The sequence below is a fragment of the Channa argus genome, chromosome 2, assembly GCF_033026475.1.
Source record: "Channa argus isolate prfri chromosome 2, Channa argus male v1.0, whole genome shotgun sequence".
Lineage (NCBI taxonomy): Eukaryota > Metazoa > Chordata > Actinopteri > Anabantiformes > Channidae > Channa > Channa argus.
Window position 1 is genome coordinate 15,562,024 of NC_090198.1, and position 20,403 is coordinate 15,582,426.

At 36.7% G+C, this 20,403-nt stretch overlaps 1 protein-coding gene across 2 annotated transcripts in view; it reads right to left on the bottom strand.

Moving 5' to 3' along the window:
- The window catches only part of trip4 (thyroid hormone receptor interactor 4), a 61,721-nt gene that overhangs the window by 25,861 nt on the left and 15,457 nt on the right, over positions 1 to 20,403 (bottom strand). Inside the window, exons 12-13 of one of the 2 annotated variants that reach the window (XM_067495806.1) lie at positions 11,717 to 11,819; positions 11,187 to 11,254 (exon numbers count right to left, since the gene is read on the bottom strand). In XM_067495806.1, coding sequence (XP_067351907.1) covers positions 11,202 to 11,254; positions 11,717 to 11,819 — 156 coding nt within the window. In that variant the 3' untranslated portion in view covers positions 11,187 to 11,201. Of the gene's footprint in view, positions 1 to 11,186; positions 11,255 to 11,716; positions 11,820 to 20,403 lie in introns of those variants that run through there. The other variant, XM_067495805.1, reaches the window with a different exon arrangement.

Sequence of the window (20,403 nt, forward strand, 5' to 3'; positions counted from 1 at the left end):
TTCCCTTCAGGCAAGTGCACAGTGCAATTTCAGTAATAATACATCAGCATTTTTACAAAATTTATATTTACTAAATTCTTCTACAGCTGCATAACAGCGCTCCAACAAACATGTAAGATAAGGAAAAACAATTGAGGACAGGATTAATGTCCTAAATGGTGACAGAAATAACTTTAACCATATAGTACAACGCAATGTTCATAGCTAAAATTGTTTAGCTATAGTAACAGTGATAATGCTTGTCACTAGAGGATAGTTTGTACCACTCGGTAACATGTTCATCAGGTACTAGGTACTTAAGTCACTATTAAATAAACAATTTTGTTACTGGGGCACTAAGAAAAAGCCAGGTTTGTCACTCAAAGTCCTTAAAAACTTTTGTTACTACAGTGAGTAACATAGAAACAGTAACCTACCTTCAACTAACAAATGAATTTAACTTAATTAATTAAAGTAGTTGTAAGGACTTAAGAATTAATTAAGATTTAAATAAAAAAAAACAAACAAACAAAAAAACACACGTGCTACTGGACCCCGTGCCTAAATAACACGATGTCCACACAAGAACTGAGTTAGTTGCGTTTTTGATAAGTGAATAAACATGCGCATGTCATGTTACCAATACATAAACGAGCACCATGCTTCAAAAGAAAGCGTGACGCCCAAAATGTCAAACTATTCCTAATGTCCTGTATTGCGAATGTGTTATCACATGACTTGTTGGTATTACTACTGTATATGCCAAGTTATAAAAACGGCAAATATGTTAAATATTGGCAAAACAAAACTCAGACCAGTTAAAAGAACCAAAAAACGAATCCATTAAGCAAAATGTTATGTTTTTAAACTGGTTCCTATTCCAATCGAAGCACTTTCACCTGCAATCCTGCTGTATTACAGCAGCTAATAATGTTGCAGCAACAATCCCGGTAAAAGAGTTTTAGAAATGCTGTAATGAAACCCTACAGAGGAAGGAGGCAGAAAGAAAATAAAGGGCGGCAGTGATAGAAGTGCTACTGCTCACCATGTGGTAAAGTCAAGGTCAGGACCTTGTATGGTCTCATGGCAGTTGTGTGCCTTGCCTTTTAAAGAACTAACCAGACAGTGAAAATGATGAACATAATTTTGAGTTGAAAGAGAACTAACGCATTAAAATGATTTGCAACTACTGAACCCTTGTATGTGTGTATAAAGGAAAAATATCGCTGCCCTTTTTTTTTTTGCTTAGTAACTTGAAATTGTTCCATAACAAAGACAAACAACAGTAACAATGGCCTTAAATGACAGCACATAATGTTCCACTTCTTTCAGCTATGCTTATTATATTTGTTGATGACAAGTACTGAAGCAGGGTCATCTCTGAATGAGGCTGGCAATTATGTGGTGCAAAAGCTGGTGTGGTCTGTGTAGGGTGCCTACTTAACTGTGGACCCTTCTCCCTCACTGAGAGCTGGATTGTTGGTGATGTGGCTGCAGCTCTGCTCAAAACTCAGAGGGGGTAACACAAGGAGCCCTACGGTGTGGTAATGCAATATTCATGGTGAGGTGTGAGCGGAGCAGTTAAACACAGCAGAGTTGTGAGAAGCCCTTCCATCCCTCTATCAGGGAGCAGCTGCTACTTGGGGTTGTTCCCCTCTCCAAAGCCTATCCTCTTGCATTGTCTCATTCTTTCTTTGCCCTCCGCTGCTCCCTTTCTGCTGCCTCTCAGTCAGCCATTAATTTTTAATCACAACTTAAATGGCTGCCTTGGCTGCGGCTGTGGGGGCAGCAAGTCAAGGGCTCTTGCCTCTGGTTACAAAGTAGGAAATAAATTTGAAGAGATCAAGCTAAACATACAGGGAGGGAGAGGGCTGACTAGGGATAATTGTACAGGGAGGAAAAATATCAACTTGCTGCTGCCATTACAGCTTAATTAGAATTTCAACTCCTTCATCTTGGGCTTTCTCTTGCAATTGCTACAGAAAATAGAGATCACATTAAGATAAAGTATTGGATTTTTTAAGGGTTTCTTTGGAGCAGTGAGAACATGAGAAAGAAAGGAATGAGTGGATTTAGATAATATACGATAGATCCATATATATCTGTCAAATGGAAGACACAGATTGACACTTGAGCATAAAATGATGAGAAACATGAATAACCACTTGTATTAATGGGCAATGCATTATTTCATAGCAAAAATGCCTTCATTAGCAAAAACGAGCATTGAGATCTCACCTTATGTTTATGAAATTGTGACTATTGTTCTTCATCTATGGCACTGTATAGATCAAATGATCAATCTAATTAATTAAATTAGAAATAAATAAATATTCAAAACAGTAATTTTTCTAGGTAAATGGATATAGGTGATGGATGATTTTATCAAGGTTTAGCTGTAGCCTCCAACCATTCAAAATAATTAAGGTATATAGAACAAAAGCTTACAATAGGAGTGTTTTAAAGGGCAAACCACTTATTCATAAATGACAAGGTTTGCGGATGTTGGTGAGGTGGCAGCACTCAGGTTTTTCTTCTGCATTATTTATTTTCCATGTTGGGGTGGTCTGACCCACTCTTGTAATGAGAACTAGAGTCACGGTCTGTTAAGAGTCTCAGGGCAACACCATGTGACCATGTCCCTGGATCACTGCTCAACCACACAGGCCTCTACACAGCTAGTGTTTGCTCAGACTTCACTTAGACTGTAAAAGTCAAGCCTTGTTGACACATCTGTGCCGTCTCTCCCCGAGGCTAATGGCTATTACATCTGTCTCTCTCTCTCTCTCTCTCTCTCTCTCTCTCTCTCTCTCTCTCTATATATATATATATATATATATATATATAAAAAATAACAGCCAATGTGAAAACACTGACAGCTGATGAAAATAACAGCAGTATGTCAGTGTTTACACTAATACTAATGTGCTTTTCACAGCCAACTTTTAATTAAGGTAGGTAATGTGATATTTCTCATATTTACAACATAAACATTTTCAAAACAATTACTTCACACAGCTACACAGATGTTGTTTCCCAATTCACACTGGATATGAAACATGTTTTATAACAGTAATTTATATGTGTATTGTTAAAAATATTAAATATCAAATATATTGTTAAAATTATACAATGGATGAGGTGTTAATACCCATACTGTTCTATTGCTCTGCAACTACAGAATCTTAAGTATTATTTTGTGGTAAAATAACAAATATTTTAGTTGAGTAATAGTTGGATGTCTAATCAGTAGCTGTGTACATTTGACGCTAAAAATAGTTAACTACCGTAAGTAATTCTCACCTCCGTCAACTACTTGAACTGTGCAGATAATCCACCTATTGATCCTCAATTTCTAACCTGACAAAGCAACAAAAATCAAGGCAACAGTCTAACTGAATTCATGCTAACAGCCCCTTCAAGATTAAACACACACACACACACACACACACACACAGACGTAATGTCTCACTAATCAAGGACATTGATTACATGGCAAAGCCATCTCAGTGCTGAGCCAGACTGATTTCTATTGACAGGCTTAGGTCAGAGACAACGACGAATGGAAAAATGTGGGAATGGAAACAGAAAACTGGATCCAAACAACATAAGTCAAAAGGTAAATGGGGCCAAATGTGTTAAATTCTGTTTTTGTATAACACCTTTTTTATTTGTGCATAAATAACGTGTGTTATTCTACCCTCACAACCAAGCTCAAAATAAACTGTAAATATTAACAACAATGACACTGTACTTGATAAATTATAGTGATGATCTGAATACAGTTAATGTACCTTGTATTCCTCATTCATATACTGTACACCAACCCATATGAATAAGACCACAGAAGAAAGTTTTGTTTCTGCCATGGAAAAGATGAGAAGCTGACTGTGGATTAGCTGGTCTATAAAGGCCTCGGGTAAGAATAAAAAGTACTGATAATGGTCCGAGCCTGTGTGTGAAAAGATTTGCGCTTTATTTTTCCTCAGGAAAAAAGAAATAAAAATAAATAAATAAATAAAAAAAAATAAAAAATTAGTTCCAAAGCAGATGCTTTGAATTCCATTGTGCTGAGTGCAGGCATCCTTTGGTTTGCAACACTTTCATCTATGTTATATTTCTGAAGACCGAATCAATTTCAACCCCAGGAGTGTAAGCCACATAAGCGTCATCTGAAAAACAGAGTTGTGGCATAATAGAGCCGCATCTATATCTTAAACCAAGGCCACAGTAGGACATACACTTTTCCAGATTAAAAAAACAGAACAAAACAGATACAATCAACAAGCTTGATGCAGACAACACAGAGGTCTTGCAGTAAATGAAGCACTTAAGAAAGAAACAGGTAAAATGCTGACTGTTATGGATTTTATAATGTTGACAGATAATAGCAACAATGCTTGTAGAAGATAAAAAAAAACTAATGTATTGCTACAACAAATAGTATTTTCTTTGCACAGCCTTTTTACACTTTAATTAGACAGAAAACTAAGAGGCTTCATTGCCAAGGGCAGCTGATAAGACCTCCAAGCTCAAGTGCATCCTTTCTGCAACAATAACAATATCACTTGCTAAATACAAAAAGTAACCTGCTAAGGTCTAGGACATAGGTAACCATTAATTGCCACATAATAATTTTTGTTCACTTTAAAAACAAAAAGGAAAACGTTGGAGGTTTGATGTATTAGTTTAAAAAAAGATTAATTATTTTCTGAAGATTTGTGTTAATGAACATATAAATAGTTATGACTAACTGTAGGTCTCATAAGCCACAACACCACATTGTGCAGACCTGTGTGTCAGGTGGGATCAGTTGGGTCAGCAGGTGGGTTCAAAATAGAAAGAAATGTTTGCATTTTATTATTTAATTTGTTAAAGTTAAAGAATAAAGAAAAAGTCTCTGAAAGTCATACATTTAGGTTTGCACTGGGATGGACTGCTAAGAATTACATGGATGCAAAAAGCATAATTTGGCTTTTAGGGAGTACAGTATGACAACAGCACGTCACAGTTATTCTTTTCTGCTAATGTTTTTGCATAAACATGCATTATATATATATATATATATATATATATATATATATATATATATATATATATATATATATATATATATATAATTTTTTTTTCTTTTCACAGCAACACAGTAAAAAGCTCGTTTTTATATGCGATCTATTTCAGCTGCAGGTGAATGACACTCAGCAGGCAGAAGCGTCACTGAATCTGTAAGGACACGCTGATCTAGTATGGTTAAGTTTATTGCTTGAGGCTCTCTCTCGCTGCTATGTCTGTGTGCTCTGGTCTCTGCTCAACAGCTTGGCTCTCCCCTCTCTCGTCTCCTCTCCTCTCCCCATTAACCGGCTGACAGATCAGTAATAAACACAGCCTGTCACCTTCAAGGCCTGCCTCTCATTTACTAGAGAACACATGAATCTGTGCTCTCTTATTCTTCTCTCTCCCTGTTCCCCTCATCTACTGGGCTCATTGGAGCTGAAACCTGATTTTTGGCCCCGGCCGCGTGAGAGGCAGCAAATTCTCCTCTGCACCTAGACAGTCCTGAAAAAGCATGGATTTTAAATGGAAATGCAATGAATAAATAAACAAACAAACAAAAAAAAAATAGCTGAATGCATAAGAAATGAAGTGAATCATTTATTTGTGATGTATACTTACTAGTCCCTTGGCATGTGGTTGTTACACAGGAATAAGTAAATATAGATTTCTTTGCTTCAAGCAATTCCGACTAGGGTGTTTAATTCTGTATGCACCATACTAAATTACAGTGTTCTGTATTTTTTAAACAGATAATATGGAGACAAATTACTGTATAAGACAGGCACACAGTAGCTATGAATGAATAAGTTACTAAATGCTTCTGTATTACATTTAAGTGTGCGGGGCAGGGTGAAGCCAAGCAGAAACTGTACAACTTTAATTAATGATGTATGATGTGTTAACTTGCAGTCCACGTTTTAATTCTTCAAGCTCAGCCAGAATCCGCGACTTTTCAATTCACACTTTATGGGTCAGTCTATTGGCCGCAGTGTGAAGCTGAGCGGAGTGTTGAAATTGGTTGGTTTTGTGCAGTGACAAGTCCAATAAAGTTTAATAAAACAATTTTGCTATATCCTTAATGACATAAATAGAGTAATATATTTTACTTTTTTTGATTCAACAATGAACTACAGGCAAATAAACAATACAGGAGACAGGTGAAAAACATTACACTACATTTATACTACATTAACATTTAGTCATTTGGCAGACACTTTTATCCAAATTGACATGAAAGTGAGGAAAAAACCAAGCAAAAATTTTAAGTCAAGGAGAAAACATTCAACAAGCAAGGTGGCAGTTTAAATACAAAGCCTGTTTGCAATCCATTGTTATTGGATGAATTCTATGTCATTAATAACAAGCTCACTGCTTGCTGTCGAATCTGCAAATGCTGTATCAGCTGTACAACATTACTGAAAATACCAACTGAATACCTTACTTCTCGTATTTACAGTAAAATTAAAAATACTAAACTAGTGAAAGACAGATTTCTTTACCAAACCAAAACATTTCCCAAGTCCACAAGTGTCATAAATCAACCTGGATGAAATTTTAATGATAATCCATAAAGGATTCGTGGCCATTCAAGAGGTTGTTGTCATTTCACACACACAAACAGGTAAAAACTCCTGATAAACGGAGGCCAGATTGCACAATGACTGAGCTCGTAAGACATGAGAAATTTACATAAAATTTAGTTGTCCTTTCAAAATAAGACATAACCAGAGAACAAAAAAACAAAAAAAACAATGTCCCCTAGTATTATATTGGTAAACTGGCTCATTGTTTTCACGTTGTTTTTTCACGTTGTTTTTCCTTTAATATACTAGTGACCGCATGAATGCTTAACAAGTTATTTATACCAGTGATGTCCATGTCCAACTGGCTGGGGAGAAAATAAACCGACCTTTTTTGGAAAGTCTGTAAAAACTGGATCAGTGGCTGGATAATGAAAGTGAAATAAGACAGATTTGGCTGTGAGACTTGTCCCTCAGCAATGTTGTTCCATGATATTTACTATTGTAACATATCAAGTGTATTTCCATTCCTGCCTCATAAGATACACACAGGATTACTAAAAAATGACACTGGAAGGACACTGGAAAACCGTGAATAATACAACATAATTTTAATATGTTAAATTGTCAGGTAGGAGTATTGCAAAATCACTTAATTTTGGATAACTGTTGATGGTTCTTTTAACTAACTAATAACTCTATTACCAGTGGTTTTGACTGATACATATATCAGTGTTTTTTGCTGAAAGAGAAAGAAAAGATCTCATCATAACCAGCTGATGAAGCTGAATTTCTCATCTTCACCGACATCTTCATGACTTCCTCCCTGTACTTAGATCAATTCTAAGGGAAGAGAGCTCCTTTGTATCTGCTGGAGAGGTGTCAACTTGACAAATTTAATCCAATGTTCGTAAAGCATTTGCCGAAATTAGATGTGAATTCACAGGAGTTTACATTCAGTACCATGTTGACTAAAGACCTGGGAACAACCATTTCTTTTTTTAAAAGGCCATTTTTCTATAACGGTTAACAGTTGCTTCTTTTCTTTTTGTATTTTCTGGGAGTAAGTATTCTCCCCTTTGGATGTTTCACCCTTTTGTGACATAAAGTAGTCAGTAGTCAATATACGTTGGTGACTTGGACAAAAACATTTCCAGGCACCGTTCTTTTTACTGCAATCATTATAGACACATTCAACTAGCACCAAATAGCTGGACCTCCGTTGGATTAGGTCAGTCATTTTACACATATTTATGGAAACACTTATTTCAACTTACATATTTTTATTTAATTTACATTACTTTGTAGAAGCCTGTTGTCAAAGACACCACCTTATATTGACCATAATTAATTTATATTGTCAATAAATGTTTGAAACATCCAAGGGGCTAAATACGTTTTGTAGGTACTGTTAACCATTATAGAAACAAGTCCCTTTAAAAAAGAAATGGTCATTCATTAATAGGGACATAGGACCACTTGCACAAGGGATCTGTAAATTTTTTGGTGCTGGCTCTATAAATAAGGCTTAGTTATTAGATTAATTCCTGAAACATTACTCGGGTATGGCTCTCTAATCCTGGGAAGCAAAGACAATTCAATTCTTCTGAGGAATCAAAACATAATTTACCAACTACCTAACACTGTGTTTTGAAGAACGGCAAACTGCAGCTTTAGGCTCATTAAGCAACAAGAGTCCCAGCATAATATCTACATGTTTTCAATTGAGATGACCCAGTGAAAGTTCTATAGTTACACTTCCAATTTAGAGTGTAAAGAAATGTACATGCTTTTGGTTCAAGGAACAGACACATCTTTAGCCATGACAAAGGGGATGATATAGCAATTGCTTATATAAGCAACAAACTGCTTAACTGAAAAAGAGTTACCATCAAGCACGAAACTGAATAAATTAGTCTGAGCTCAGATGACAGGATCTTTTCCCATTCCTCATCATATAATTAAATATGATTAGCGGCTAATTATGTTTCCATCATGGATCTTTACATGATACAAGATAACGAAGTGCTACTTTTTTGCTGACTTCACGTGAGTCCAACCTCTATGTGAAAAATAAGTTGTTATGGCCTGATGATGGTTATAAGTGCCTCAGTGTGTTGTACTAGATATTGAATGGTCAGAATATTTTTTGATTTTTTCTTAATCTTTATTAGAAAGACTTTAACACTATTGGTTAAACATAAAAAAAGCTTTTGTGTGTCATATTGTATTTGGGCAAATATACTATAGCCAACTATAGCTTGTTTAAAGAAATAGCTTAGTGGTATATGATTTGTGTTTCACTTTTCTAGCTATATATATATATATATATATATATATATAGCGCGCCTCATAAATAGAAATGTCAGGATACTGAAAACATGGAGGAAGTGAGGCATAGCTAGGAAATGTGGGTTCATGTCAGAGATCCAAACTGTTTCCAACACCCAAACTGACCTTCAGCACGCACGCACGCACACGCACACACACACACACACACACACACACACACACACACACACAGGATGTGACCATAACCCATAATGCATACTCCTTCGTACAGGGAGTGAGCCTTGGCTTCATGCCATTTTAAATGTCACAGAGTGGTCCGCAGGGAAATGCTCAACCTGAGTTTGCATCTATAATATTATCCACCAAGTCAAGTGTACAACTGCCTGTAGATAGAAGCTGCATCACATAATCCAGTAATGTTCATCATGTAGATTTGCTATTTTTTTCTGTTCTTTTAGGCCTCCAGCTATGATCTTCAATATAACTACCTTCAAGTATTGACAGTAAGTGTGACACAAAGGGCAGCCCATGTGTTTGGCTTGCCAGCGAGATATATCAAGGTAAATCCCATTCACAAAGGATTGCACAAAAAAGGTGATTAGAGAAAAACAAATATCTAGCAAGTCGGGTAAGACCAATATATTTATTATATGACTGGTTGTGTTAAATTGCAGCAGTTATGCTCAAGGGAAGTTGATGTCAATGCAGCTTTTTTCCAGCAGGAAAGTTTGTTTTTTAACTTTTGTGCACTTTTTCGTTGTTTGGGAAGTTCATCACTGTTGTTACCAAAAGATTAAAGGAAATGAATGAAAAAGTTGATTGTCACCTTTTCTTCTCATTCCTATGAGGAATGGGACAGATGGTGATGTAAGTGACAAGAGGATCTTGTCAATGTAAGCTGCAGGAAAGCAAAAAACACCTGTGCTAAACCCCCATGAGTAAGATGAGCACCATTGCTTTGACCTGTGGGATGCAATGGGAATTGAGGTAGAAGAGGGCAAGAGAACAAAAGACTGAGATGTGAAAAGCTGGCTGATGCAGAAGAACATAGAAGACTGAGCTGTGTGGGTACAGTGAATCAAGATAAGCAATTTAAATATCAGACTAACACGTATGGCTGGGAGCATGTTAAGATCACTGCATACATGAAAAATGCAAACCTTTACACATGCACAGAATAACTACAATGCAATGACAAATGTTAATTATCACAACAGCATATTGTCCAACATGTTTACAAAATACAACACACTCTATTATTAGAAATATCCTATTTTATAGAGAAATTTGTAAATAATTTTGGTGGATGATTGAAGTATTGTATGCATTTGTGATATACTGAAATATTTAAATTTACATGATGGGGCCCGAAGGTCAAAATTATTTCACAGGTTCTTAAAGCTGACTCTCTGTGTCCACTTTTGTTAATTAGTTACACATATATAGTGATTTTGACCAGTAAATAGATCATAAAATCAAAACATGCTCCAGTACCCTTCTGAAGTTTGCTAGCAGGAGAGGGCAAATTAGAGAAGAGTACCATTAACAAATTTTGATTTTGATTGATTTGATTAGAGACCCACAATAGTCGGCCTCTTGGGGTTTGCATTTAAAAAAAAAAAGAAAGGAAGAAAATGTTGAGTAGGTTTAAAAACTCTTGGATTGCTACTACTTGTAATGCATAAGGATCAACAGCTATAAGAAAATTAATGTTGGTGTTCATGTGTGTTTGGCTGAGTATGGGTATATCAAACTAACATAACATAAGCATCAGAACTTGAACAACGTTAGAAGGTAGCTGAGGAGAATATTAGTTTCATTAAATATACCAGCAGCTAAAGAAGCATTATTGTAACCTACCTGTAATTACTTCTGTCAGAATTTCTTTCAGAATATCGGAAATGTAACTGATTCCAAACAAAACCAAGGCTAGAACAGGCTAAAAACTTAAAGTATGCGATCCCCAAAATAAAAATAAAAAAAAGACAATGAGAACATTAGAGTATTTTCCAGTCCATTTCTGCCTGCCTGCCCTTCTCTCATTGTCCTGGTAGCCTGTTCTGATGTACACAACAACAACAAGAACAAAATATACATCAGGAAACAGTGTCTCTGATCCCTGATAATCTCAGTTAGAATGAAATGAAGTAAAATTTTGGTAATTTCTAAAACAAAGTCCACCAGTAGTTAGATTCAACTCATTCAACACAACACCTGCTGATATTCTACTAACAAGCACATCATTTCATTTTTTGCCATCCGGATTTGTGTTACACCTCCAAAACCTATTCCTCATTTTCACAAAATAAAGACAAGGCCATCATATCCATTTTAGTAAAAAAGGACACAACTCTGCTATATTTTACCTTGAGCCTCTGAAAAAGCTTTCTCCATCGATCTGGAAAGATCTGAAAGAGGCACAGCTGCATAAACAATCCTTTCAAGTCTTTAGAGGGTTTTGAAATATTAACAAAAGAGCTTGCAGGTACATAATTTTGCAGCAGCAGCTATGGCAGCAAAGGGAAAACGTGTTAGAGTCCTATTATAAATCACATAATACAGCAACAACATTGCACATCCAGGCCCAGCTTGTCCCCCAGGCAACCTGACAGCAAAATCCTGTCTTTACAGATGGCTCTTAGAGAGAATCGGTACATGTGTGTGTAGGAGTATATTTTGTGTGTGTGTGTGTATTTTTGTTTCATTAATGAAAACATAACAATCATGAACTGCATACCCATTATTGCCATTCTTTTAGGATTCTTTTTAAGTATGTATGTGAGCATACTAATGCACAGATAAAGAAACCAGCCGGCGCAGGCTAATTTCCACCACCTCCCTTCCCCTAGCATGAAAGAAGGATGACTTACAGATCTTGTGCTTTCCTTTCATGGGGAATTTCACCAGGAGCTCCTGGGGGTTGGTGCAGATGAAGACGAATGGGGAAGCGGACTCCTCACAGGTATCAGGGAACTGCAGGGGTGTTGGGGGGATAAAAAAAAAAAGAGCAGTTTAGCATCATCTTACACAGAAGTAGCATGGCCATCTTGTGCAGAGAATGTGTTAGGTAGGACATTTATGAATCATTCAGTGACTTTCTCTGTTTATACACCTACGTGGTGCTAGATATCCCCCATGACTGATGTAATACTAGGTGCCTGACAGCAACTGATAGTTATGAGTCTCACTGGGTCTTAGGTACTGTAATTGTACAACTAATAATGCAGTTCCTAATGAGAGCAGCAAAATGTATTACAACACACACACACACACACACACACACACACACACACACACACACACACACACACACACAGATGGACACAAACAAAAAAGACAAGAAAGCAAAATACATTAAAAAGGTGCAACTTGTGTGTATACATACTTCCAACATATAATTTATTAAACGCATTCTAAATTCTAATTCTACAGAAATACATCCCATTTATTTAAATCCATGACATATTTATGCATGCCATGTAACATGCAATGCTACATTCCTATGAAGTAGTAGGTGTTTTACAGCACATAATTGACAGCAACCTACATCATACACTAGCCAAGAAACAAGAGAAAACCTGTATCTCCCAGTGCTATTGATTGGTCTCTCAGGTGAGAGTAGGGAATCGACTGACACAGTGACAAAGGAGTCATCTTTCCCATCACTGGCAGCCAACAGCTCTCAGCTCATCCAATTTCCTCTGGCACTATCAGATAGTGCCCATGATTGCATCTAGCCAGCCAGGAAGCGGCTCTTTTCATGACAGCATGCTTTTCCCCCTCCTCTTCCCTCGCTTATTCACAACCTCTATCTCCCTCAGAGGAGCACTGAAGGTTGTGACAAATTTGGGGCTTTTAAAGGAAATCAACATAGTCTGCAACCCAACTGTATGTTCCGTGACTAACTAGAGAGAGATGACAGAGATGTTTATTTCAGATTATAGTCCATGTTGAATTTAGTATAATAAAAGGGGTTAGGAATAAAATATGTAAACACCCACAGTCGTTAGACATTAGTGGGGGCATTAAAAGATCCCCTTGATTCCTCATTCCTATTGCAAATGATTTGGTGATTCCAATTAAATTAGGTCTCTAAGTCAAGTATGCCATCTCTAAGTGAGAGAATTCCCTTGACAGCCCTTGAAAACAATTATCTGTGATTTAGTAAGGTATAAACAGGGGGAATGTTGGGAGTCCAAAAATGTGATGTTAAAAGATAGGGCTGTACCACTGTTTTCCCCCAATCTAAGCAAATCCCATGCAAAGATCAAAGCCACTAAGGAGTTTATCCTCCTATCTTAAATTGTTTACAGTATACTACATGTGTTCCTCTGTGCCATACACTTCCTTTATTGTACAACAATTTTAACCATATCATGAGCCACATTGTGGTTCCCTCTTTACTTTGATGAAGAAAGCCACATCAGTCATTTTGCCACTAATACAACCACAAAAAAAAAAAAAAAAAATCTACAATGATTTATACTGTAGAATTACAGTAGATGTGCTGTGAGACTATGTCAAAAACGAAAACATTTTTAAACAACTGGGAAAAAACAGGCAGGATCAGTGTGGTGGTCCCAATGCAGAGGGTTCTAGCAATAAATAACTAAATAAGTTGAACTTCCCTCCCATTTTGCCACAACAGCATGCAGTGTCATGCCACAAAGAGCAGCACTAATAAATAAAATTCATGCCACTATGCATTAATTTAAACTTCCCTTATAACCATTTAAATGAAATATTAAATAATTACTGCTGTGGATTTGCATGTTTTTAACAAACAGCTTCATGTTGGTTCTCATGTTTTACTTTATTTGTGAACCATAAGGAAAAAGTACATCAGCTGTCTTATGTTTTAGGGCACCAGGTTGACATCAAAACATAAAAGGAAGTCCCTAAACCAGCAATTACAGTGCCTGTCCTTTGTTTTGTAACAAATAACACACATCACATTAGAAAGAAGGTGTAGCCAGAGGGGGCGTGCATTTCCATCTCCAATGTAAAGATCGATCCTACAAACTATTAAGACCATGCAGTGCTTCTCAAATAGCTTAAGGATAGCAGCCCAATTGAGACTTTTTTAAAATATACACATTATGTTCTTAGGAAGGCACTTTAATCCAATGTGATTTAGCATTATGCAGAATCATTACTTTCAAAGAACTACTAGGGAGTGTCATTCATTGGTATATTTCTATAAAATCTTGTATACTACGATAGTACGGATTTAATTATAACAACATTTATTGACCTGGGTCTTGTGTGAACAGCAATGAACAGAGATTAATTTGTGACAGAAGTCTGGTGTAAATAGGTCAAATGTTGACCACATCCCGTGTAGTGTATAGATGACATGCCTGCACACACACACACGCACACACACACGCACACACACACACACACACACGCACACACACACCCTTAAATACCACGATAATATTTGCACAGTCTGACAGTAATACCATACAGTATGAAGCTAAGAACCGAGACAGAAGTAGTAATTAAAAGTGTGAATAAGATTAGCAAAAATTAACAAACCACTTGTGTGTTTAGCCTGATTTATCATCATTACGAAAAATCTTGCACTACACAAGATGGCTGTATTGTCTTAGGTACTCAAAGAGACAAAATGGTGGTGGTCTTGCTCAATTCAGATGAAGCAAGAATAGATGCAGCCAGAACTCAAGTGCGCTCATGTGAGACCCCGCCAGTTGCCTGCTCTTTCATCCTCCATTAGCTAATTAGCATTTAAAGTTGTTGAATGTGCTTCTTTGCCTCACTACCTCCCCCACCTAATTGTTTCCATTCCATGTTAATCAAAAGGGCACAAAACATTGCAGTTATGTGACAAGGAAGTTTGCTAAACCTTCCATATTCATCAAGAAAGATCTAATGTAGTCAAAGTGGACCTATTTACAAATTAAATTAAAGTTGAGCTTCTTGAGAAACACGGGTAGTGAATGCATTATGTTATCTGGATTTATGTAAAGCTACTACGGGTACAGTGAGTGTCACACTAAATTCAGTTATAAGTAATCAGATGGTTTCTTGGTAGAGGAGGTCAAGCTTACAGCCCTAAGGCTTATGGGTAGTAAGAGTGTTTTACATGGGAGAGATCATGAACATGTAAATATAGTGACTGTGACAGGTCCATTAAAATGTCTCAGCCTAAATTGAGTGTCACTAGTCTGTTGCTTCAGGCAAATATATTTGCCATTAAAAGTCAGAAAAATGCCAGACAGAGACTCAGCAGCTTTTGCTTGCTCAAAAAAACATAAGAAATTGTCTCAGGCTCAACACAACAATGCAAGCCCACTGCACTGGCCAGCTTGTAAATTATTTTCTGAATATTAGTACAAATACACCTTAGCCTAACTAAAATGCCAACTTGGGATAAGTGTAATGATGAGTCACTTTTTAACAGAAGTATATGTTTTTTACGCCTGAGAGTGTTTTGTGTGTGCAGAATTCCGCCACAAAAAAATTCACTTAATAGGACTAGTTCCAGTAATACAAATTTCATGTATGTAAAGTAAATTTAAAGATATTGCTAGACACGCGTAATCCTAGTTTAGGATAGTGTCAGAAAACATCAGGAAAGAGCTAGCTAACCTTTAGCACCTTTAAAAATCACTACTTAACATGTTATATCTTTACAGTTAAACCATCACACGAAGGTTTCATAAAAATTTAGTATAAGGATATTTCCCTTGGAGTAAATATACAATATACCAATATAATAGAAAATATAACAAAAAGACACAGTAACTGCATACAGCTAAACACATTTAGAGCGGTGTTGCTTTTCTTATCTGTATTTAAATTAAACCTAAGTGTACTAAATGTTATTTAGTAGGTCATTTTTTGACTATACATTGTCAACATTTTGTGTTTAATCAGTGTTTCTGGCTAAAGAACAGAACACCAGTAAGAGCCAAAACAATTTAAAGCAAATTTTATTTGCAGGTGAGACACATTGCAATGTTTTGATAATCAAAGTGATATGAGTTGGAATTAAATTGGCAATAGGTTATAAACAGTTTAACAACAGCTCACCTGAACGAAAACCTACATACAAAATACTGAACAGCAAAAAAAAGATGTGAAAATTTCATACAGCTGCACGGCTACTTCAGAGACTGTCAATTCAATAAACTGCCCTCAATTTAATTTGCTGGGATCAAGCCGAAGGGGATTCAACAATAACCAACTGTAATAATATGAAATTCACAAGTTCATAGGAAAAAGGAAAAAGGGACAGGCAGCTTGGAAGGAAGCCATTGGCCATGAAAAATAAAGGTGGCTTAAATGGAAAGGAGAGGGCACAGTGGCCCTATTGCTCTCACCACACATCCTTAAAATAAAGTAAGATGTACTCAAGTTTATACTTCATGAGTCTTTCATCAGCTTTCCTTCCTCAACACGTCATCTGTGTTCTTTCTACTGCACAGTCCAAAATATCAAGAGTTATAACCAGCATTTGATGAAAACAACATCCATCTTAATAAAACCAGCTAATACGGAGCCAGGATTTGACAGCAGGAACACAAACCTTTGAGTCCAAGCTTGTCAAGTAACAGCTCAACAAGCCCACACTGTTCCCTCTCCTCTCTCTACGTCTCTCTCTCTGGCTCTTTTCAGCTGCAGTCGGCAATTAAGGGCAGCAGAGACAAGTAATCTCCTTCTGGGCGACAGGGCCAGAGCAGAACAGGCATGTGGAGTGGGCTGTGCAGTTGGAGTTGGGGGGGGTATGAGGCCGGCCCCAGCCTCAGACCTAGCCAGGCCCTGCTTGGCTGCACTCAATCTTAGCCCAATAAAAAGCCCTTCATTGGCAGGGTGCAACTGAGCCAGACAGGCTGGGAGCATGTGGCTTTTAAAAAATGAGGAGGGTGAAATAATGGGGAGGGAGCGAGGGAGGCACAGAGTGAAGTAGGAGAGAGAGGGGGACAATTACAGAGAAAAAAGAAGTATACGGTTAGGTAAGAAAAATTAATAATAAGAGTATAAGGTGAGGGGGAGACAGAAACAGAGATTTTAATAGATAGGCAACTACACAAAACCAAGACAGTCTCCCCTGAAAGAAACACACTTCTAAACTACTGTACTGCTTAGCCAATTCTGTCAAGGCTGGTTTCACTCTTGGAATGGAGAAACAGATGGGTTGTCTTTGAGCTATAGGCTACATGTAGCAGGTTAAAGGGTCTTGGTGGAAACTGTATGAAACAGCAATCGTTTGCCAATCGTTCTTTTAATCTATTGTGTTCACCAAACAACACAAGCCGCTTTCTGGCATTTATTAACAAATGCAGCTGCCCCCAGGAAACATGCACTGTAACTGCCTTTTAGCTTTCTGCACGCAACACATTACTTGATTTTCTATTCCAGAACAACATGGAAGCAAAGCAAACACAGACAACATGCACATGCAAAGACACAAAATGCAAATAGGTCTTCAGCATGTATCATTTATATCAGTATTTTAATTTAAAACCTTATTTTGAAAACACAACCTCAGAATACATGTATATCTTTTAAAATGTATAAAACAAACAAACTGAAAATTGGATATGTAATTTTCTTATTAGAAACTTATGACACTTACGTCACTTTTTCAAGCAGGTTTAGAACTAATAACTAATGTACATAATTCCTTCAAATGTGTTTACTAGCTAAATCTGCGGCACGTTTGCTGTAACCTGCAATTTTTCTGCTTAGTTTACTGTTAATTAATGTATACAGTATGTGAATCTTACTTTTGGTGACAAGAATGCTCTTTGCTGGATCCACAAGACAAACTACCTCACAATCTGTCCTGTGCTTATTTACTGTAAATGTTGAATTCAAACAAGTCACCACAGGTATAATACTTATTTTATTCCCCACTTTCTGACAAAACTTTGAATTTCAAATAAAAATACCAGCCATATAATTGCATAGTCTGGTTGCTGTTTACAAAATGCTAAAGTAGATTTTTTTAAATAACCATTGATGCATGCTATTATTAAACTAAATTACTCTAATATTTCAATAAGAATCTGTTGTTTGATATACTCCCATCTGCTGTTTATTAATACAAACTTACACCATCTGTTTCACATTAAAAGCCTTCCAGTGGTTGAAGGGAAATAATCATTTCACATCACGTTTACTGTGAAACATCTGCAGGAAGTGTTGAGTTTCATTAAAAACAGCCTGACAACATGAAAGCGCGGCAAATTTGAGTTGATCATAAGGAATGAAACATTAAGTGAGAACAGCATTTCTGGTTCGAAGGAAAAACAGAAACAGTAAGTACATGTTACTTGACTGGGCTGTTGTACAGATGGCTGGCAAGGGGCAAACAATTTTAATCCCAGAATTTTTCTCACAGTAAACAGTTAAAGTCAGGTGGACCGTTTTGTTTCTGGGCAGAATCGCAAGGGATCAGCAGTTTATGTAAACAACACAAACATGAACTAAACTGGAGTATGGCAAGCAACCAAATTACACCATGCATATAAATTCAGCAAGTGGCATATGTGTACACATTGTATTTGGTTTCAAACATGCCTGTAGTAGGGATCCGACTATCTGAACCTGACAAATCAATTGCTCAATCCTAACTAAATTTGCAAACAATGATTCCATTAAAAAAAACAAAAAAAAAAAACAAACAAAAAATAGTAATTACTAAAACAGTAATAGACTTAATTTTGAGTATTTGCTGCCTTTCTTGGTCTCACATGGTAGTAAATCTGAAAACATGAAAAATGTTTGGATGCCTTTTCACAACCCTTTTGAAATTGAAAGTAAACAGTACAAACATGTGCTCAGCTGGTGCATAAACTGGATTGTACTGGTGTCATGTGACAATAATCCAAACCAATGCAAACCTTCTAAACAGGCAGCTATTGCAACTGTCCCTTTCTTTGAAGCTCAGGTACACAGACCTGCACAGATGATGAAAAATTTAACACACTCCTTCACCTACAGAATCTGGTGTCAAGTTAGAGAGTGAACATTAATTATCTAAGAGTGTCCAACACTGGCTCCTGAATTTTTACATTATTAATATCCTCAACATAACAAGAGACATGTCTCATTATTAGAAGCTCAGCAGCAGTGCAGCAGATTTTACAATTACTGCCATCATGTCAGTCTGTTCAGCTAAAAAAAACACTAAGTACAACTACAAGGTGTATTGACATATTTTACACTGAGCAATGTTACTAAATACAGAGACTTCAGAAAGTATTCAAACCCTTTGCGTTTTGCAAACGTCTGTGGATTTCTTCTAAATAGATAAAACTGCCATTTTTGCAATTTACATGTAATAAGCCATAATGTGTGTTTTGTGTTTGTAATTGTATTTTGTCTATTGTAAATTTACTGAAAATCACATTTGCCATGTACATTTGCAGCCTGAAATAAAATACAGCAAAAAACAAAACAAACATTGTTTAATCAAACTACCACTGCAATTTGACGGCTACAATGAGCCTCGACAGGATTTACAAAGTGTGAAACCTTTATGTATTTGTACTGTGGTGTTTAGTTTAAGAACCAACTCTGCATGTCAGCAATTGTACCTTCATTAGTGTGGTGATGTAAATTACTTCAAGCTGTCACTAGCCATTACCTTACCATTTCACTATTAAAATTCCCTGGAAAAGTGTGGCGCATGAGGTAATAAAACGTATTTTCTACTCCCCTGCCTCATAAGCATAACAATTGTGCTCTGCAAAAACTGTTGGTAAAGAGCAAGTCACACATTAGCCTTTTAGCTAGCACTACTGCTGACAGGTGTAGTGAAGTCATGTGTTTTTGCAGGGAGATACACACAGACTTCCTCACTATGCCAGTTCCACTTTCCCAGCCATGTTTATGACTTCACCTCCTGCGGCTGCCCTCAGGCAACAAGAAACGAGACTGCCTCAAAACAGCCAAAGCTTTTTATACTCAACAACAACTTTCCAAGGAAAAGGCTTCTTGCACTCACAGTTAAGCTTCTGTTTAGAAAAAAAGACAATAATAAATAAAACTACAGATTTTTAAGGTGTAGGGGACAATGGCCTTTTGTTAACCTGTCAATTTCTACAATACTCAGAGAGAAAATATTAAACGCATTTAATAAGAGTTATGCATGAGTTACAAATTCCAAACATAAAAAGATAAGTAGGTTATATCTGCACTAAAGACACTGCACTGCATTTTCAGAAAATCACAGGCTAACGATTCTACTTAAGAGGCATTAGACTTCTCCGTTGATACACATAAACGTTGACACGGACCTTCGCAGAGAAGGGAATTAGGGGTAACCTTAGGTTGCAGAGGCCCCAATATGCACGCCTCCCAAATCTCAATAACGCATAGCGCTGAGATGTGCATCAAACAAGCTGATTGGATAAGGTCGGGAGGCAGGATCATATATCTTTATGTTGTTTTATATATTCTAGTGTTGTACTGCTGCTGTACAGAGTTTTTTTTATATTTGTTTAGTTTTCATTGTGTTCTGAGTTGCCATCCAAATAAAATATGTTATCACTAAAATGCTGTTCTTATGTTCGAATGCAAC